This window comes from Ictidomys tridecemlineatus, chromosome 8 (genome assembly GCF_052094955.1).
Source record: "Ictidomys tridecemlineatus isolate mIctTri1 chromosome 8, mIctTri1.hap1, whole genome shotgun sequence".
In the NCBI taxonomy this organism is placed as follows: domain Eukaryota; kingdom Metazoa; phylum Chordata; class Mammalia; order Rodentia; family Sciuridae; genus Ictidomys; species Ictidomys tridecemlineatus.
The window spans coordinates 113,293,066-113,313,923 of NC_135484.1; the positions used below are offsets into that span (position 1 = coordinate 113,293,066).

At 55.1% G+C, this 20,858-nt stretch overlaps 1 protein-coding gene across 4 annotated transcripts in view; it reads left to right on the plus strand.

Annotated features, from left to right (window-relative positions):
- The window catches only part of Mdga1 (MAM domain containing glycosylphosphatidylinositol anchor 1), a 57,549-nt gene that overhangs the window by 32,024 nt on the left and 4,667 nt on the right, over positions 1–20,858 (plus strand). For 2 of the 4 annotated variants that reach the window (XR_013425195.1, XM_005318737.5), the window contains exons 3-16: positions 1,387–1,561; positions 2,800–2,996; positions 3,751–3,883; positions 4,098–4,367; positions 6,596–6,925; positions 10,160–10,456; positions 11,190–11,474; positions 12,995–13,146; positions 13,928–14,105; positions 14,353–14,376; positions 15,285–15,437; positions 15,774–15,908; positions 19,786–19,916; positions 20,122–20,230. Coding sequence is in view for 3 of the 4 variants with exons in the window: in XM_005318737.5 (XP_005318794.1) it covers positions 1,387–1,561; positions 2,800–2,996; positions 3,751–3,883; positions 4,098–4,367; positions 6,596–6,925; positions 10,160–10,456; positions 11,190–11,474; positions 12,995–13,146; positions 13,928–14,105; positions 14,353–14,376; positions 15,285–15,437; positions 15,774–15,908; positions 19,786–19,916; positions 20,122–20,230 (2,569 nt within the window). In the remaining variant the exon portion in view is untranslated. Of the gene's footprint in view, positions 1–1,386; positions 1,562–2,799; positions 2,997–3,750; positions 3,884–4,097; positions 4,368–6,595; positions 6,926–10,159; positions 10,457–11,189; positions 11,475–12,994; positions 13,147–13,927; positions 14,106–14,352; positions 14,377–15,284; positions 15,438–15,773; positions 15,909–19,785; positions 19,917–20,121; positions 20,231–20,493; positions 20,857–20,858 lie in introns of those variants that run through there. The other 2 variants (XM_078020080.1, XM_021721938.3) reach the window with 2 other exon arrangements.

The window sequence follows — 20,858 nt, forward strand, 5'->3', positions numbered from 1 at the left end:
CACCTTGGAAAATCACCAGGTCCAAAAATAGGAGAAAGGTTCTCTCTTCAAAGCGCCCTCTGATCTAAGTATGGGTTTCCTTAGAGTCCCCCCAGGTTTTAGAACCTCTAGGTCCATGGGGGTTGGGGTGGGAACAGGAAATGCTGCTCCCTGTGATGAAGGCCACCCTTTCCCCCTTCTCCTCGGCCTCTGTCGAACTGTGGCCTGACCTAGTCACCAGGGTTGGGGTCCTCACCTTCCTCCATAATAATTAATCCTCCCCAGATTCAAGACTTCCACGCTCCCCTCCCCATCCTTAGACTTAATTATCTGGAACTGACCAGTCTTTGCTAAACCTCCGGCACCTTAAGGGGGTAGCTCATTCGATTATTGATATTTTCCCATAATCTATGGCAATATTAATAAGAGAAATGTGCTGAGTGACTCATGTAGGCTGGATACCGTGTTGAGTTGTTCTGTGTACTTTCTAAACCTCATCATGCCTTCGCAAAGTGGGCATTATGCTATTAGTTATTGTTGCATAACACTCTGAAATTCAGGGGCTTAACACAACATGGTCACAGGGTCCCTATGGGGCAGGAATCCAGGAGCAGCTGAGTGGGCTGGTTCTGGCACAGGGTCTCTCGGGTCTCTCGATGGCTGCAGTGTGGTGTCATCCAGGGCTGCAGTCATGCGTGGGTGGCCGTGCTGGGGACTCCACTTACAAGCTGACTCACAGGAGCTGGAGGCTTCAGCTCCTGCCCAAGCAGGCCTCTCCTTAGTGACAGCAGAGCCGGCTTTCTCCAGAGCTGACCAAGATGGAAATCAGACTTTTCAACCTCATCTGTATCCTATTGGTCACCCAGCTCGTACAAAGTGGGAGGGGGCTACTGAAGGGGGGAATACCAGGAGGACCTTAGAGACAGTCCCCCATGGACCCTTTGCACACAGAAATCTGAGGCTGAAAGAGGAGCTACCTACAGGGGGTCACTAAGCCAGTAAGTGGAATAATACAGAAATTTTGATCAAATTCTTAGACTTGCAGGCATAAAGTATGTATTCATTTAATCCTCCCAGTAACCCCAGGAAGGGATAATATTCCCCATTTTACAGATGAGGAAGGAAAGGCAGGAGACGGTAGCAACAGCCACAAATCCACGTGGTCCACATGGTCCACAGCACCTTGCCTCTGCCCTAAGCCTCCTTCATCTGACCCTGGATTCCCAGGGCTCGTCACCCCGTGGTGTCCCGCCCGACCTGCGCACTCCCACCAGACTGAGTTAGCCCTGAACGTGCCTCCAGTGCGACTGTGCCAACAGCAGGGCTCGAAGAGGTCACTGTTGCAGGGTGTTCGGTCCCAGCCCCCGCCTCACTGCTGGGTCTGACTGCCCGATCCGCCTCATCCAGGTGCGGTGGACCAAGACCGCGGGCAGCGCGTCCGACAAGTTCCAGGAGACGTCGGTGTTCAACGAGACCCTGCGCATCGAGCGCATCGCGCGCACGCAGGGTGGTCGCTACTACTGCAAGGCGGAGAACGGCGTGGGCGTGCCGGCCATCAAGTCCATCCGCGTGGACGTGCAGTGTGAGTATAGGTCCTCGGCTCCCTGCGCCCTGGCCGCCCCACCCTGGGCCAGGTGGGGAAGGGGACAGGATGGAGAAGTGGCACCTCAGTGGGGGGAGGTGGTAGAGACTTTCTGTCTTGGGGACTAGAGTTGTCTCTGTTGTCCCTCTGCCCCGTGTGTCCCTATACCTTTTACACTTGCCTTTCTGTCATCCCATATGAGTTTTGCAACATCCCTGCAAAGTGGGCAGGACAGGCTGAATTATACCCCTTCCACGGCTGAGAAAACTGAGGTACCCAAGGCACGTGATGTGCTACGGGCATAGAGTAGGACCATGTCTATCTGAATGGAGAACCCAGGGCCCTCGCCCGTGATCCGGTGCTTTTCCCACCGTATCTCACGTCTCTGATTCTGCCCCAGGGCCAGCCGAGGCTCCCCAAATACCTGTAAGACCCTGCACCCACCCACACACTGACCCAGTCAACAACCCTGGCTGGACATGGGGCTCTTTCAGGCATCTTTAAAAAAAATACTTCCAGAGGTTCTGATAGAAGTGTTAAAAAATGTGGCATGACATCAGGATTAAAAAAAAAACTTATTTAGAGCATTAATCTACATCTAATAGAATGCACTGATCTTAAGTTATCAGTTCAATCCCTTGTCATGTAGCACGTGTATGTGCAAACACTCTCCATTTCAAGATGTAGAGCATTTTCAGGAGCCTAGAAAGTTCCCTCTCCCAGCCAGCAATGTCCCCAGAGGCAATCGCTGTTCTGACACCATCACTGAGCAGGGCCGGGGGCCAGGATTAGGAAGAAGCCCTCCCTGTGGGTCTGTTGTGCACCAGGGTGGAAAGCCACCAGGCGAGTCGAATTCACCAGTGAGGAAACCGAGGCCCAGAGAGAGGGGACTTTGGCGGGTTTCACTATAAATTCACAGCCGAACAGGGAGTCGAACCAGGGTTCCCTAATTTCTGGTCCGTAGCTCCTTCCTCTATCCCATGGTGGGCGGGCATGGGTCTGGATGGGTGTCTTGACCCACATGCTGGTCCCTGAGGAGGAGCAGCTGGGAGGAGTCTGGGAAGCCATCAGCCCCAGTCCCCTGCCTCTAATTGGTGGGTCAAGCTTAAAGGGCTGAGGGGAGCACCTGGCTTTCTGGAAGCATCCTTTGAGCTTCCAGCAAAGGAGCTTCTCAGAGAAAGCTGAGCCGCCCACCTTGGGGACATTCCTTCCTGACTCCTGGGGACTGTGTGCTGCAGACCTGGACGAGCCAGTGCTGACGGTGCATCAGACCGTGAGTGACGTGCGAGGCAACTTCTACCAGGAGAAGACGGTGTTCCTGCGCTGCACGGTCAACTCCAACCCGCCCGCCCGCTTCATCTGGAAGCGGGGCTCGGACACCCTGTCCCACAGCCAGGACAACGGGGTGGACATCTATGAGCCCCTCTACACCCAGGTCAGGAGGGACGCTGGCTCAGCCCACACTCCTCCCCCTCAGCCCCCAAGGAGAGGCTGAGGCCCCCTGATGTGGACTTCTCCGGGTGGCCTGGCCTCCCTAGCTCGCTTCCTGGGTCAGAAGCGCGGATGCTGATTGTAGCGCGACAGCCCGGGGCTGGTGGAGTCAGAGCAGAAAGGTCAGGGAGCAGTGAGGACAGGGGTCCCTCCAAGGCCACATGCTCTCCAGAAATGCCAGTTAGAAGGTCCCAGAGGGACAGGCTAGCTCCTGCCTGCCGCCCACTGACAGTATCAGAAACCCATGGCGGGTGCTGAAGGCGTTGGGGGCAGGGAGATGTCTCCCAAGGGCCCTCTGGGGTCCCAGGAGGTGGTGCTGAGGCCGTCCTGCTAGGGAGGGCTTTTGGAGGTAGCTTTCAGAGCCCTCCGCGTGGCCTGCGGGCCAGCCCCATGTGGGTTGTGAGAGGGAACAGGACGCTGGCCCCACCCCTCCATTTCCCAGAATAGGAAAACTGAGGTCCTGGCCAGGGTGTGCCAGCGCAGCCTCAGAGCCAGAAGGGCCGGTGCAGAGGCGTTGCTGGGGGCAGGGAGAGCAGCCCCACCCAGGCTCGGGGTCCCTGGGCTGAGTGTGTGGGTGGGGACTGGGAAAGTGGGGATTTGGAGAGGAATTTGCTGCTGCCTGTGGGCTGGGTCCAGGAGGGTGGGGGTCCCTGGAGAGCCAAGCAGGATCCTCACGCCAGCGGTTCACTGCTGCCCAGGGGGAGACCAAGGTCCTGAAGCTGAAGAACCTGCGGCCCCAGGACTATGCCAGCTACACCTGCCAGGTGTCTGTACGTAACGTGTGTGGCATCCCAGACAAGGCCATCACCTTCCGGCTCACCAACACCACGGGTACAGGCGCTTCCCGGCCCACGCCCCTTGCCCGCCTGGGCCAAGTCCCCAGCCAGGAGACAGTGCCCCCCACCGCATCCAGTCCCGTCCCCTCTGCCTGCTCCCGTCTCCCCTCTCATTTCCCCCCACCCCCCGCCCAGGTTTCCCCAGCCCCTTCATCTCATCCTCCCCTAGTCACCGCGGTCCCCTAAGACCCCACCTCCTGTCCCCTTAGCACCGCCAGCCCTCAAGTTGTCTGTGAACGAAACTCTGGTGGTGAACCCTGGGGAGAACGTGACGGTGCAGTGTCTGCTGACAGGCGGGGACCCCCTGCCCCAGCTGCAGTGGTCCCACGGGCCTGGCCCACTGCCCCTGGGTGCTCTGGCCCAGGGTGGCACCCTCAGCATCCCGTCAGCGCAGGCCCGGGACTCCGGCTACTACAACTGCACAGCCACCAACAACGTGGGCAACCCTGCCAAGAAGACCGTCAACCTGCTGGTGCGATGTACGTGGCCTCAGGAGGGGTGGGAGGGAGACTGTGAGGCAGACAGGGCCCCTGTCCTCCAGGAGCTACCAGTGAACTGGGCAAGGGGAGTCGCTTCCCAAGGGCTTCGATTTCCCTGCAATTCAGTCATCTGCCAGCAGATGGCAGAAGGACTAACATTGGTCCTTTAGTTAGAATACCCATGCGTTTGCCAGGTACAATCTCAGCAATCCAAGAAGGTGCATGGGCTGGTATTGGTCACCTACAGTTGGTTTGTTTAGATTGGGGTGTGGATGCTGCAAAAAGCTAACTATGGACACTCCAGAAATTTCCTGGCTTCCTCCCTTTACAGTGGTTTCTACATGATTAACTGGATTTAAGTGAAAATAACACACATTTCCACATGCTTTATATGCAAATCCTTAATAGCAAATCATTTCTGTGACTCTGAAGATAATTACTGAGGGTGAAAATGATACAAAAATTGGAGCGCAGTCTCAGGAAGCACAGACCTTTCCTCCCTAACCCTCGGCCTCAGTAGTTTCACCAATGACTGTTCACCATGGTCTCGCTTTTGCTATTCTGATTTGAGGAGAAACTTCAAATTCTTCTACTTGTACAGCTTTAGGTGGTTTTGTTTTTAAGATCCAGGCTTGTTCCTAGTTCTTTTTTTTTTTTTGGTGGGTGCCAGGGATTGAACTCAGGGGTGCTCGACCACTAGGCCACATCCCCAGCCCTATTTTGCATTTTATTTAGAGACAGGGTCTCACTGAGGTGCTTAGCACCTTGCTCTTGCTGAGGCTGGCTTTGAACTTGTGATCCTCCTGCCTCAGCTTCCTGTGCTGAGGAGTATAGGGATTACAGGCATGGGTCACCTCGCCTGGCCTTATTCTTAGCTCTTTAGCCAAAGTACAACTGCTACCAAATTTCGTTGAGAGTCTGATGACATGGGCTCTGTTCGTGTCTCACTGACCAGTTAGGTTTCTGACTATCCTCACAGAAAGAAGTTAGCTCTCTCTGTACTTGCACTTAGTCAGATTGAGAAAGAAATAGGTGGATGTGGTAGCATGTACCTGTAATCTTAACGACAAAGGAGACTGAGGCAAGAGGATCACAAGTTCAAGGCCAGCCTCAGCAATTTAGTGAAACCCTGTCTCCAAAACAACAACAACAACAAAAAATAGTGGCTGATGACTACTTTTTCCTTTGATGGAACTTTTCCTATCAGAAGATTATTTTCCTCCACCTGATTCCATTTGGACTTTAAAACCTGAGTTGGTGAGATCTCAATTTACATTGGCACTATGATTGCGTCTCAGGGTGACTCTGTTGCTTGTTTTGCCCGGGCCAGTCCTGATTTGTGACTGTTGTACTGGCTCTGTATTTTAATGTAATTGCATGGAAGATGATTGTTTTGATCTTTTATTATAAAATCACACAGAGTTGTTGCAGAGAGTCAACCAGCACAAAAGGGGAAAAAAATGTACAAATTAATTGCCCTTCCATTTCCCTAAGTTCTACTCTTTAGATGGAAACACGAGTACAAGGTGCTGCCTTCCAGGTTGGGATTTTGCATATTCAAGACTTAATACAAAACTAGCTGGATGGGGTGGTGCACCCTTGGAATCCCAGCAGCTAGGGAGGCCAAGGCAGGAGGATCTCAAGTTCAAAGCCAGCCTCGGCAACTTAGTGAGGCCCTGAGCAACTCAGTAAGACCCTGTTCCTAAATAAAATACAAAAAGGGCTGGGGATGTGGCTCAGTGGTCAAGTGTTCCTGAGGTCAATCCCTAGTACCCAAAAATAAAACAATAATAAAAAAAAAAAACAGAGAGAAAAGGATTTAATGAAAAATTAAAAATACAGCCGTGTAGTGGTCCAGTTAGCTAAACTGCCTAAACCCCATCTTTGTGAAATGGGGACAATAAAGCAGCCCCCACAAGACTGTGGGATGGGTTGAATGAGTGAACCTCTATGAAGTGCCTAGGACAGTGCCCCTCGCTGGGAGCGCGTCCATCGGCAGTGGCTGTCGGGTTACCAGACTCGCTGTCCTGCAGGGAGCTTTACAGACTATTGGAAGCCACCGAGTGAGCAGAACAGCTTCCGAGCAGAGAAAAGCAATGGCCTCTCCTGGGGGTGGGTTGCAGCCCCCAACCTCCACGAGGACCTGTTTCGGGGAAAGCCGGGTTGGGTGGGGGTGGGACCCCGGCTCTGGGCCAGGCCCCGTCACCTTCCCTCCCGCCCCCCTGCAGCCATGAAGAACGCCACCTTCCAGATCACCCCCGACGTGATCAAGGAGAGCGAGAACATCCAGCTGGGACAGGACCTGAAGCTGTCCTGCCACGTGGATGCAGTGCCCCAGGAGAAGGTGACCTACCAGTGGTTCAAGAACGGCAAGCCAGCACGCATGTCCAAGAGGCTGCTGGTGACCCGCAATGACCCCGAGTTGCCTGCCGTCACCAGCAGCCTGGAGCTCATCGACCTGCACTTCAGCGACTACGGCACCTACCTGTGCATGGCCTCCTTCCCCGGGGCGCCGGTGCCCGACCTCAGCGTGGAGGTCAACATCTCCTCTGAGACAGGTGGGAAGCTGGAGGGGCATCGGGGGAGCCGGAGAGGCCCAGGATGGGGAGGTGGAGGCCGTAGCTTGGGAAAGTGAGCCGAGTGCCATCTGTTCATGCTGCACACTTTATGAAGTCCTTGTTATATGCCAGGCACTGGGCTAGGCCCTGGAGTACAGTGGGTGGGAGGAATAGGCTTTGTCCTCATTGAGCTTCATAGGAAGGCAAACATTTTTCAGATAGCCTCATAAATAAATAGATCATTGCAAACTGTGATACATAAGAGTCTAGGGAGTTTACTGGGATGGGATATTTGAGAGAGGGTCAGGATTTTACTAGGCAAAGGACAGCAAGGGAAGTTTAGAAAACAGCAATGCCAGCCCCAAGGAATCAGCATGTGCAAAGGCACTGAGGTATCTGGAGAACTGAAGGGAGGGGGTGTGTGGCTGGGAGAATGGAGTGAGATGAACTGGGAGAGGTCAGCAAGGTTAGATTATGTCCAGTATTATGTCCAGTCTTGTAGCTGGGTTAGCTTGCTTAAATTGCCATAGCATAGTACCATAGATGGCAGCTTCAGTAGCTGAAATGTATTTTTCATGGTTCTAGAGGATAAGTCTGAGATCAAGGTATCAGCAGGGCTGGTTTCCTCTGAGGCTTCTCTTCTTGGCTTGTAGATGGCCACCATCTCCCTCTGTCTTCACAGGGTCTTTCTTCTGTGCATGTCTATGTCCTAATGTTGGACACTAGTCCTGGATGTGGGAGCACCCTTCTGACTTCATGTAACTAGGATTACTTCTCCTATCCCCCTCCCAAGTATACACACATTCTGAGGCAGTACTGTTTTGTTTTGTTTTGTTTTACTTTAACAGATAAATTTGGTAGGGGGAGCACAATTCAGCTCATAACAGTCATGGGAAGGATTGGGGTCTTTCTTGCTAGAACAACAGTAATAAATAATAATGAAATGAAAATGGCTGACATTTACTCTTTACTGTGTGTTCTGATGATTTTATGTTTTTCTTGTTCACTTTGTGATTTACCTAGTGGTCTAATCTCTCCTTAGTAGTTTATCTTATCATTTTTACAGTTGGAGAAACTTAGGCTCAGAAAGTTGGAGAAACTTAGTTAAGGTTATACTACAGTCAGTGGTGGAGCGGGCAGAGCCAGGCAGCCTGGCTTCAGGGTCTGCACTGAGAACAACAGGCCGTTGGAAGGGAGCTCTTGAGACCCCCCAGAATGTCTCTATTCCAGGCACCTTGTATGGGGGAGCAGGCTGGCTTTGGGCAGCTATTCACGCGACCAGATGCAGAAGTGAGGACTCTCCTTGTTAGGAGTCTCTCCTCCTTGGGCTCTTTAACTCTGACCTCAGTTTCTCTCAGTGAGAGATTAGACCAGAGGCCCGACCCTTCCTGACATCTCTACAAGGGGAGACCCAGTGATCCTGGAGAGGTCAGGAAAGGCTTCTCCCCCAGAGCCCACAGATGCTGCAGATCAGTGCACGGACCGCTCTGTGCCAGGTCTCCTTGAGAAGCTGGGGATCCAGAAGTGAATGTCACAGCTTCCTCCTCGGAGCTCTCTGCCTGGCCAAGCGGGGAGAGGCATGTTGGGGAGGCAGTTAGCAAGGCAGGAAATGGCAGGGAAAATTCTGGAATTGAGACGTGGAGGTGAAGGAGGTGTCTGTGGGTCAATCTGGGGGCACTGAGAAGCTGTACCAGGCTGCCTGGGGAAGTCGGAGGAAGCTTCTCAGAGGAGGAGTCCTCCCTGTGAGCCTTGGAAGATACGTTGGGATTTGCCAGGCAGGGGGACAAGCCCAGACAGAACGGGGGTGTTCCCCAATTGCAGGAGATTTGCTGTGTCCGGGGAGTGTTTCTTACAAGTGAATCCTGTACGGGCAGCAGGGGCCGGAGCCTAGGCCTTGTTTGCAGCGCTGAGGGGTTTGAGCTCTGAGGTGGCTGCCCGGACAGGGAGAGCAGCTCTTTAGCCGGTGCGGATGGAGAGGGTTGGGAGCTGGGATGTTTTACAAGTCAGCAAGGGGCCCAGGGCTGTTTCTCCATTTGGCTTATAGATCTGGTGCCTAGGGCATGGCAGATTTTTAAGAGTCCTTGGAAATGATTTAGACCTGGAAAAAAAATAAATGAACTGGCTTCAAAATACAAAGAGAAAAACTGCAAAAATAAAGGCAATAAATGTCTCAATGTTTATAAGATATAAATGATGTTTATAGATATCTGGACCTTAGCTTGCCTGGTAGAGTTATTTACAAATACTAATTTGCCATTTAATTCTATTTAATGTTAAATACTTAAGTTTTCATGATAAAATGCATGGGTGCATTTTAATTTGTTTGATGTGGTTTATGGGATGGGACCCAGGGAAGTCTTCAAAAGACTCTTCATTTGTGCCATGTGTTGGGTTGGATTAGATTCAGCTGTGAATAACAGAATTCTAATTAATGGTGGCTTAGGGGCTGCGGGGTAGCTCAGTGCTAGAACCTTGCCCAGCCCACTCAGGCTCTGGGTTTGATCCCCAGCAGCACCACCACCACTACCAAAACACACACACACACACACACACACACAAAAAAAAAACAAACAAACAAAAACAGGTGCCTTGGACAATGTAGGTGTGCATCGATTCCTCAGGCAGATATCTGCTGTGGAGCAGTGTGCCTTTGTGCAGGGCCCCGGGTTCCATCTACCTTGCTGTTCCATCATCCTTAGCATGGGTCACCTTGTCTTGGAATGGCACAGTCTCTTCATTTTAAAAAGACCTTTATTTTCCCTCATCATCCATTGGCCAGAATTAAGTTATGTGGCTACAGCTACTCATGGCTGTGTGGCCTGCTAAAGGCATTTATTACTCTGGAAGAAAAGGTAGGGGGACTAGAGGCTGTAATAATACTCCAGAGGAGAAAAGATAAAGGTTTTAACTGAGGCAGGGCCAGGGTTAGGAGAGAGGGACTTGAGAGAGGAGAGATTTAGAAATGCACAAAAGGTGGAATCCCCAGAACTTAGTTGTGTTGGAGAAGAAGAAACAGGCCAGGCGGACTCCAGGTCTCTTGGAATAGGGGGACCCTGATGTAGAGATGTAGGAAGGAGGTGGTACTTACTGTCAGGGAGGGTGGGTTTTGCTTTGGGGGTTCTGAAGGTCCCAGGGGAATCTGGGGTAGGGGAAGGAAGCACCTAAGAGGGAGGAGAGCCTGAGGCCTGGGCCCAGCCCTAACTTCCTGCCTGCTGTCCCCTGCTCCTCCTGCAGTGCCGCCCACCATCAGCGTGCCCAAGGGCAGGGCGGTGGTGACCGTGCGCGAGGGCTCCCCCGCGGAGCTCCAATGCGAGGTGCGAGGCAAGCCCCGGCCGCCCGTGCTCTGGTCCCGCGTGGACAAGGAGGCTGCCCTGCTGCCCTCGGGGCTGCCCCTGGAGGAGACCGCCGATGGGAAGCTGCGGCTGGAGCGCGTGAGCCGGGACATGAGCGGGACCTACCGCTGCCAGACTGCTCGCTACAATGGCTTCAACGTGCGCCCTCGCGAGGCCCAGGTGCAGCTGAACGTGCAGTGTGAGTCTCCCCCACCCACCAGACCACCTTCCGAGCCTGGCGCTTCTCCACCATCCATCACCCACTCAGCCCAACCAACCCCTCCACTACTGCCGCCTCAAATCTCCTTGACCCGGGATCTGTGTCCCTTGCCGCAATTCCCCCATCAAACGTCTCATCCTCATTTCCAGTGACCTGTGAACATAGAAGTAACTAAAGGAGGGATTTTAAAGGAGGAGGAAGGATCCTCAAGGGGAACGCAGTATGATAACAAAACGTTGAAAACTCACTAATGCCCAATATTAATTCATTGAACCCCCACAGTCCTATGACTAGATCCTATTATGCCTCCCTTTTCACAAATAGGGGACCCGAGGCACAGAGAAGTCAAGTGACTTGTCTAAATTCTCACAGCTAGATGACAGCAGGGCTGAGACTTGAACCTAGCCATCTGGCTCTAGAGATAGTGCTGAAAACCCCGATATTGCTTGGGGTGTGATGGTGAGGGCCCCACTTAAGGCACAACTAGAGGTCCACCCGGGCAGCGCGGCTGGACGGAATGGGCAGGAGGGAGTGAGCATCCGCGTGGCTCTTGTGTGACCGTGTTGTGAGTTTGAATCCTCCCTGAGATCCTTCGGGGCTGGGAGGGTCACAGGACTAAGAGCCAGTGCGTCGCCTCCCCTCGGGGCCGCTCCCCAGTCCCCACTCGGTGGGGAGAGGCCCAGCTAACTGCTGTCCCCACCGCCGCCCCCAGTCCCCCCGGAGGTGGAGCCCACTTCCCAGGATGTGCGCCAGGCCCTGGGCCGCCCCGTGCTCCTGCGCTGCTCGCTACTTCGAGGCAGCCCCCAGCGCATCGCCTCGGCCGTGTGGCGCTTCAAAGGGCAGCTGCTGCCGCCGCCGGCCGTCCTCCCCGCCGCCGCGGAGGCCCCGGACCACGCCGAGCTGCGCCTGGACGCCGTAACCCGTGAAAGCAGCGGCAGCTACGAGTGCAGCGTCTCCAACGACGTGGGTTCGGCGGCCTGCCTCTTCCAGGTCTCGGGTGAGCATCCCGTCGGCCCCACCCCGCCCACACCCTCACCGACCTGGGGCAAGGCCCCCTTCCCCGTCTCGGACCCTGCCATCCCTGACTGGGCCGGTTCCTTTAATGTCCGCCTGCACCAGTCATGAATCCAAGCTTTTCCAAGACCCGCCCAAGCCAGGTGCAGAGCCCGCCTGATGCCACCCAGATCCAATTTTTGAGGTCCTCTTACAGCGCTGTCCACTCCAGACAGCGAGCTAGGTCCCCTCCACTCATGCCCTCTCTAGATCTAGGCCTTCCGCTTTCAAGGGCCACTCATACCTGTCCTAAGCCCCGCCCACTATAGCTTAGTCCCTTTCCTTGGCCTCTTACAGCCACGCCCCTTTCAAACCCAGCTTTCACCAAGCTTAGGCTCTTGGGGTTAAAGACCCACCAGCGCAGCATCTAGGCCCCACCTATAGGACGCATAAGCTCCACCCCCTGTACCCTTGTCCAATCCCAGCTCTGTGCTTCCAGCCTACAGCCCCGCCCACACTCAATCCTGGGCCCTAGCCCTAAGGCAACCATCTGGGTTCACACTCCTCCTTGGCCCCAGAGCCGGCAGATGGACCTGACTGTAGTGTAGAGGGGAGAAAATGCTCCTCAGCAGCTTCTCTGGAGTGTCAGGGCTGGAGCTGGGTCCGCCAGCACACATCCCCTGAGCTGTCACTCTAGAGGTACAGGCCCTTTAGTGCCCAGAAATTCCCGTCAGCTCCAACTCTACACCAAGGCATTCCCTGGCGGTGGAAGGTCAGAAAGGCATGGAAGTCATGGAGAGGGTCGAGGGGGACAAAGAGGCGCTGCTTGGTCGGACACCAACCCCTCCTTTTTCCTTCATTTGGGAAGTGCCGCCTTCCTGCCTGGGCCTCTGGGCCCTGGAGGAGAGTTGCAGACCACCCGTCCTCCATTCCACCGCACTCAGTTTTCCCAACAGCCCCTAAATGCCTGGGTGTCCTTCAACTCTTGTTCTGGTCCCGCCACTTGACAGCTGGGGGCTAGGCCTGCAGGCCGCTGGCCACCTTCCCAGCCCCTTCCCCACCCACTCAGCCCTGCTAGTCAGAGGCCCCTGTGACATTTCCCACCTCCTTCCCTTCTCCCCTGTTCTCCCACACTCTCCCTGGCTCCCACCTTTTGGCCTGTATCCATTTCCTCTCTTCCTTTCCTCTCAATATCCCTGACCCTTCTTTGTGTCTTTCCCCCAATTCTCCCTAATATCCCTTCCCTGTGTCCAAATTTCCCCTTTCCCTTTTTCTTCCATGACCTTTCGTCTTTGTTCTCACCAATATCATCTCTTGGGACCTGCAATCTCCCTTCTCTCCATCTCCTCCGCCCTCATCCTCCCTTTCCCCTCTTCTTCCAACATCACCTCTCCTCACATGGCTTCCTTTCTCTTTGTCTCCCTCCCATGTCCCCCCTCCTGTCTCCCTCTCCCGCGCCTCCTTTCTCTGTCTCTCCCATCCCCACCCTTCCATGGCCCCGTGCCCCCCTCCCTGCCCTCTCAGCCAAAGCCTACAGCCCGGAGTTTTACTTCGACACCCCCAACCCCACCCGCAGCCACAAGCTGTCCAAGAACTACTCCTACGTACTGCAGTGGACGCAGAGGGAGCCGGACGCTGTTGACCCTGTGCTCAACTACAGACTCAGTGTCCGCCAGGTGGGCCACGGGGGAGCAGGGCCCTGAAGCAGGTGGGGCGTGGTGTGACTGGTCCTGGAAATGTTCCTCAAGGACAGAGGAAGGGTCTGGAGACAGGGACTTGGAAGCTTTGACCCTCTCATAAAAACTCTTCAGAGGGGCAGAGAAAAGGTGTTCTGGATGTAGCAGCAGGAACTGGGAACCGCTAGGCACCTATCTTCCCTGGGCACAGACCTGAGAGGTGGGCAAGAGATGGCTGGGTTCATGGGGGGCCAGCATGGGGGGCCTGTGAGCTCGTGGGTGTGGAGGCTGGAGCGGGGCCTCTGCGATGCAGGCAGAGCCTGTGTGCGCTGTCCTGCCTGCCCTAATTCCATGTGGTTCTCCCAGCCGGGAGGCAGGGGTGTGGAGGGTCGGAGTGTGGCTCTGGGGGACACTGCGGAGGCTAGAGTTCAGCTTGGGCAAGCTTATGTCTTGTTTCATTTACTGATCTTAAAATGGAGGTTAGTTTTAATATTCTATCTCATTTGAGGATTCAATGAGTTCATTAATGGCAAAGCATTTAGAACTGCGTCCAACACACACTAACTGTTCCATACCTGGCAGCCCTGGGTAGAGAACCTGCAAAGGGCCACTGTCCCTTCTAATAGATGAGGAGACCAAGGGCCCGATGTCCTAGGCCTTTGTTCTTTCTGCTTTCCCAAGCGCCAGCCCACAACTCCCACCAGGTCACCCCAGGCTCTAGGCTGGTGCTCCAGTGGAGGGCGTGGCCTGCCGGGCATCTGGGAACTCCCTGTATCTACAGTTGAACCAGCACAATGCCATGGTCAAGGCCATCCCTGTGCGGCGTGTGGAGAAGGGGCAGCTGCTGGAATATCTCCTGACTGATCTCCGTGTGCCCCACAGCTATGAAGTCCGCCTCACGCCCTATACCACCTTTGGGGCTGGTGACATGGCTTCCCGCATCATCCACTACACAGAGCGTAGGTGACGGTGGTGGGGGGTGGGGAAGGGTGGGCCCAGCTCCTGCCCAGGGGCTCCCTCTACTCTCCCTGTGTGGTTCCTGAACTCGGAGCTCCCCACTGTGTGCTCTCTTACCCTGTCACCGTAGGCCAGGCTTGCTGGTCCCCAGTCCTGGCTCTGAGGACCTGTTCCCTCACCCCAAGCCCCGGCATCCTCTGCACAGCCCCACACTTGGTTTTGACCTGGTTTCCTTGCTTGCTTTCTCAGCCATCAACTCTCCGAACCTTTCAGGTAAGACCTCTGCACCCCATGTCTTCCCCTTTAGGGACACAAAGGCTCTCCAGGCAGGGGGAAGGGATTTTGAGAGAGACACAGAAAGTGACTTCTCCCTGTCATGGGGTCAGGGCCAGCCACCTGAGGCCTGGGATGGAGCCGTTTGCATCCAGGATATATTCTGGGGCTTAAAGGCTGGTTGTTGTTGGTGGTGGGGTGTCCACTGTCCCCAAAGGGAAAAAGAAGGCAGGTTAATCCATACCCTCTGTTCCCCGAAGCAGGGCTCCCTAATCTGTGACCCACGAACCTCCAAGAGATCTGTGCATAGAATTCAAGGGGTACATGAACCTGGGGAGGGGCATATAGTTATTTCCCTAACTTCTAGCAGATTTCAACATTCCCTTCAATAATGAATATGCAACAAACCACAGGCAGCAAATCAGGACCCGTGACGTTGTCATCAGTGGAAATCCAGTGTTTTCCCATCGTCTTACAGTTGTTGCAGACAGCTCTAAATATCATTTACATTCCTTAGTATTTCAAAACTACAGTCGTGATTAGAACTAACATGAGATTTTGTGATTTAATTAGACCATAAAGCAGCCCAGTTATTACACAACAAATTATAAAAATATCTTGACAACTTTACTTCAATATAATTGATTTCCTTTGTAATTCTGTACATTTCATTTAATGTGTCTAAGATCGTTATTCTGAGACGGGATCCTTAAGCTTCACTGCATGTTGGAAGGGTCTGGGGCACAGAGCCTTGCTCTGGGAACAAGTGTGTCCTGGGCCCCGTGGCCAGGTCTCTTGGGCCCTGAGATCCTGGGCCTCTTGCTTAGATCCGTGGGAGCTGCCTCAGGTGGCGGTGGAGGCCGAGGCTGAGCCTCTTCCTCTCTGCGGCTCCTCATGCCCTAATGCAGATAACACCTGCCACTTTGAGGACGAGAAGATCTGTGGCTACACCCAGGACCTGACAGACAACTTTGACTGGACGCGGCAGAACGCTCTCACCCAGAACCCCAAGCGCTCCCCCAATACCGGCCCCCCCACTGACATCAGTGGCACCCCTGAGGGTAAGGACATTGCCTGTGGCTGGGAATGACAGGGAAGGGGCTAGGCCCAAGCAGCCCCGTTTTGAGGGTGGAGGACCTCAGGGATCCTCAGGGATCCCCTGAGAAGGCGCAGCCCTGACCTCAGAGGGAGGACAGAACTCTGTCCCGACTGAGGATCGGGAAAAAGAGACATTAGCAATGGCGTTCAGAACGCACAGCCTCTGCCCAGAGCCCTGGGCTGCACCGTGAGGGCTGTGGGGAGGGCAGGCTGAGGTCAGGAGGCCATCAGAGGCGGGGGGAGAGGGGCGGGGGCGTGAGGAGGAGCCTGGTGGCACATCTCCCCCCCAATCCCCGCAGGCTACTACATGTTCATTGAGACGTCGAGGCCCCGGGAGCTGGGGGACCGTGCGAGGCTGGTGAGTCCCCTGTACAACGCCAGTGCCAAGTTCTACTGCGTGTCTTTCTTCTACCACATGTACGGGAAGCACATCGGTGAGTCTGGGACAGGGAGTCTGCCGGGTGGAGGGAAGAGGGGCCGCAGGAGGCCAGGGGCTGGCCCACGCGAGGCCCGAGCTTCCCCACTTGGCTAAACCACGGTCCTGGAAGGGACCTGGCAGAAAGCTGGCCAGGGGAGGAGTCAACCTCAGCTGTCTGAGGTTTTGAGGTGATCACAGCTTCCTGAGTGCAAATAAAAAGGGTCTAACAGGGGATGGAGGGACAACCGCGCATTGGCATATACCGCGGGCCTGCCAGATGCCAGGGATGTCCGTACAACTCAGAGAAGTTAAGCATTTGCCCAGGACCACGCGGCACAGCCCCCAAGTGGGACTGACTTCCCCAAGTCCTAAACTTGGGATTGGAAGGGTGCTTCTTTATGAGATCTGAGAGGAAGTCTTGCTTCCTGAGCGTGAGAGTACACTTAAGGAACGCTGTTCGGGAAGAGATGGCATTAATAGGGGTGTCACTTTAATCCATGAGCTCATCAGTTCAGCCATCGCTGGCTCTGCGGGTATCAGGTGCTGCGGGGCAGGAGATGGATGAGTTTCCTGTCTTCTTGTCACCTACAGCCCAGGGGGAGAGAGAGAGAGAGAGAGACTGACATCAAACAACTAATGGCATCAGAGAGGAGTTAGGGGCCACCGTTGCAGTGGACCCAGTGGGGCCAAGACAGCTTGCCCACTCTTGGGGCTTGGTCCTAGGAGGTTCTGCTGAGGAAATGGTGATTGTTAAAATTTTGTTTAGGTCTGGGAAAGGGCATGTATTTCTCCCAGGTCAAATGATTCATAAAGGGTACACAATGAAGATGTCCTTCCCAGTCCTCTGCCACCCAGAGCCCTTCCCCAGAGACAATCAATAGACAGATTGGGGCATATCCCCAGGGATACATTATGCCTTGAGAAGGCAGCATGCACACACACACACACACACACACACACACCCCTTCCCCTTCTGTGCACTGCCCGGTGCTCACCTGCTCTTGGCGATCACCCTTTATCAGTCCACAGAGAGCTTCTAGTCGTTTTCCTCTGCTCTTAGCAGAGGAATGACTTTGAGCAGGCATAGACCTCCAGGGTGGAGCCATGGGTCAAGGGGGGCTGATGAAGCAGAATGGGTGGGCTGGGAGGTCCTGCACCCACAGGGGGCCCCGGGTCACCCACACAAACCAGTTTGCCCACGGATGGGTGTGAACTTTGGGGGAGGTTTTCTCTGGAGTAGTGAGGTGGGGGACCAGGATGGCTCAGCCCTGCCTGCCCAGCCCTCTGGTCTCCATTCGGCTTCCTGAGTTAGAGGTGCCAGTTCTTGCTGGCTTGCCCCGGCCCCTCCCAGTTCCATCCTCACATCCCCTCTGGGACAGTTGGTCACTGTCCACTCAGGAGGGGCAGACCAGCGCCAGGAGGAGTGTGTTGGGTCCAGTTAGGGTCTGAGGATCTGGTCTTATGAACAGGGAGACAGAAAGCCCGAGGGGTCAGTCTGTGTGACAGACAGATCTTGCTAAAGCTTCAAGAGGCAGATTTGAGTCCACCCAAGGAGGACCTTAGAAGCATCAGCTCTGCCCAGCCAAGGAGTGTGCTCTCTTGGGGAGAGGCTGCTGTCTTGAGCAGCCGGTCCCTGGACAGGAGAGCCGCCCTGAAGGGATGCCGTGGAGGGGACTGCTGTCCTAAATCATGTTACTCCCTGCTCAGGACCCTCTGAAGCCTTCTCCAGATCTTCCACGGCTGCTCCAGCCCCCGCCTGCTCCTCTGACCTTATTTGCTACCCTTGGCTCTGGCACAGGGGGCTCCCTGCTTTTCTTTACAAACTTGAGGCACCTCCTGGTTTAGAGACCTTTGCTCGTGATGCCCCCCGAGTCTGCAACACTGTTCCCTCCCTTCACTCGGGTGTCCTCAAAGAGGTCCTGGACTGTCCCACCTAAAAGAGCTCTCCTTTTCCCTATGCTGTTTCCCTGTTTACCATCAGGAGAACACGAGGTCCACGAGAGCAGGGAGCTTTGTCTTGTTCTAGTGCCTGGAACATCCTCCGGCACATGCAAGTGCTCAGTGAGTTAAATGAATGAATGAATGACAGGGAGGCGGGGGCTTGGTGAGACCCCGGTGACTTCCAACCCTGAGATCCTATGCGGACCCTGATGACAGTCATGGAAGTTCTTCATTCAACGTTTAATTACTGAGCACTGATAGGCATTTGGCCCCGACCACATTCCCTCAAGGAGTCGGATAGGGAAGAGGCCCTGGCTCCCCTGGATTGCCATCCCACAGAGTGGACAGTGGCCTGCGTGGAGAGCCGTGGCTGATGGACTCAGGGTTTATGGGCAGGATCGTAGGCTCCCAGTGAAGCCTAGGAAGGCTTCCTGGAGGAAGAGGCATTTCAGAGACATCTTGCAGACAGATCAAGAAGGATTTGGTCAGGGGGGCCTGGTGGGGAAGGGAATCTTGAGCAGAGGGAAAGGCCAGGATAGGCAAGCTGGAGTGGACCCTGACTCCGCACGTGGCTCCTTATGACTCTGGAGGTGGCGAGGAAGACAGGGAGGAAGATACGAGCAATTCACTCATAGGAGAGGTGGAGGGTCTTGGGCTCTGGCTGACCCTGTGGGGGGATGTCAGGAAGCCCCTGCACCGAGCAGACCTTGTTCCTGATGGAGCGCACAGAGAAGGGGACAGAAATTTGTTTTTTTGTTTGTTTGTTTGTTTTTTTAAGCAGTGAGAAAGCAGCCTCCCCTTCAGGTCCCTGGGTGCCCATGGTGGAGGAGGAAGGAGAGGCAAGGGGACTGTCTTCCGACCCCAGGGGGTGGGGACAGATCTCTAAGCAGGGAAGACGGGGTGGTCCCTTTGGGGCTAGTAAGGACCCTAAAGGACATTGGGCCTTGAGTCCTGCCAATGTCACCCGTTCTGCTGGGTGTTCCTCGGCCTGACTCTCCTGCGGGGGAGGGGTGTTCCTCACTGTCTTGGTCTCTCCCCTCCCCCTGCCCAGTGCCTGGCAGCTCTGGGCACCAGCTGTCCCCAGACCTTGCGTCTCGCCGACACTCCTTGGTCCCAGCCAACTCTTTTCAATCCAGGCAGGTAACATTTGGTGGCTCCCCCCACTGGGGGGTAGGTCTATCTGGTGTCACAGATGGTGTGGCTTTGTCTGTGGGTAGTGCCATGGAAATGCCAGCCACCAGGCGCCATCTAAGATTGATTCCTCTTCCCTCGGAGCCAGGTCTCTCATGTCACTGGGGGCTCGAGGTGGGCTACAAAGAGACGGGAGAGGACATTGACACTGCCTGAGTGCTCTGAGCCCAGCCGTGACCCCTCCTTCTCTCTAGCGCCCCTCGGCACCCCTGGGATTGCAGATCCCTGAGTCTGTGGGCAGATGGCTCAGCGCCTCCCGGCTAATGCCCCCGAGATCTCGCTCTCAGTCATCACTATGAAGCATGGGACCTAATATTTTTAAACCTTTGTTCCAAGCAGGCGTCAGCATCAGAGAAGTCATGGTTAGGAAGGGCCACCTTTATCCACCATTTACAAGTATTTTAAAATAAATATTAAAAAGTTTAAGTCCCCAGCTCCACGTTCAGAATCGCGTCCGGCCGTGGTGTGCAACCGTGCTGTTGGGAAGGTCTGCTTTGTGCTAAGATAGAGGTCCCGCTGCCTGGGACGGCTCCTGTCTAGAGGGGACAGGTGGTGTGTGTGGTCAGGTTGGTTGATTGACAGGGAAGGAAAGATCGGAACTGCCACCGTCCTCTCCTTCTGGCTGTGGTCCCCTGCTCACCATGGCAATGACAAGTTGCACCAGGTGTGGGGACAGGGAGAAGGTCCCATCTCTCAGGGGCAGCCGTGTGGGTGGCTTGGCGAGTGCAGGCAGTGACCCCCTCTCTTCTCACCCGCCACAGGCTCCCTCAACCTCCTTGTGCGGTCCCGGAACAAAGGGGCTCTGGACACACACGCCTGGTCCCTCAGTGGCAATAAGGGCAACGTGTGGCAGCAGGCACATGTGCCCATCAACCCCAGTGGGCCCTTCCAGGTGAGTCCATGGGGCCCAGAGGCTCTCCCAGGCTTGGGGTCGCCTGGACAGGAAGCCCTGGGGTTGTCCTGGTGCTCGCTCCCGGGGCTCCAAGGAGGAAAGCAGGCAGGCTGCGGGGCTCCCCTTGAGGGGAAGGGGTTGGGGCGGGGGTCCCTGGGGCCTGGCAGATCCCCATCTCCTGTCCCCTGCTCTCTGATCCCCCCAGATTATTTTTGAGGGGGTTCGAGGCTCCGGCTACCTGGGGGATATTGCCATAGATGACGTCACACTGAAGAAAGGAGAGTGTCCCCGGAAGCAGATGGATCCCAATAAAGGTGCACGATGGGAAGGGGGCGGGGGAGCTGAGGCTGTGGGTGCCGTTGGGGGGCATCTGTCTGCTGGGGGAGGGTGTCGGTTTGAAAAGAGTTCAGTGTGCCGGTGTGCAGGTGCACCCATCTTGGCCCCCCTTGACTTGGCCAGGAAGCCCTGGGTCCTGCCCTCCTTGGAACTTACTGAATTCCTTACTGTATCAGATACCTCCAGTGCCTGGGTCTGAGTACTGTGGCTCCAGGTGTGACCTGTTCCTTTTTGGGGCCAGGTGTTGCCAATTCTAACAGTTCCGGTTGATTGAGGGATTGCTATGTACCAGGCGAGGTACAGAAACCCGTATGTGCATGTTCCACTGAAACCTCACAGCCACACTTGAACTTAGAGGCCCGCTTTACAGATAAGGAAACTGAGGCCCACTGAGGTGTGGTAAATTGCTCTGTGTCTTAGTGAGCATGAGCCCACAGGCCGTGCACCCTTGAGCCATGCCACCCCACATTGGCATTGAGTGTCCACCCTCAGGCCCTCCAAAGAGACGGGGCAGGGCTGTGGCGCCCTCCCTCAGCAGCCTGTCTGCCTCTCCTGCCCTTGCCGGAGCTGACGGGAGCTCCTGGCCTGTCTCCTCTGTCTCCTGTC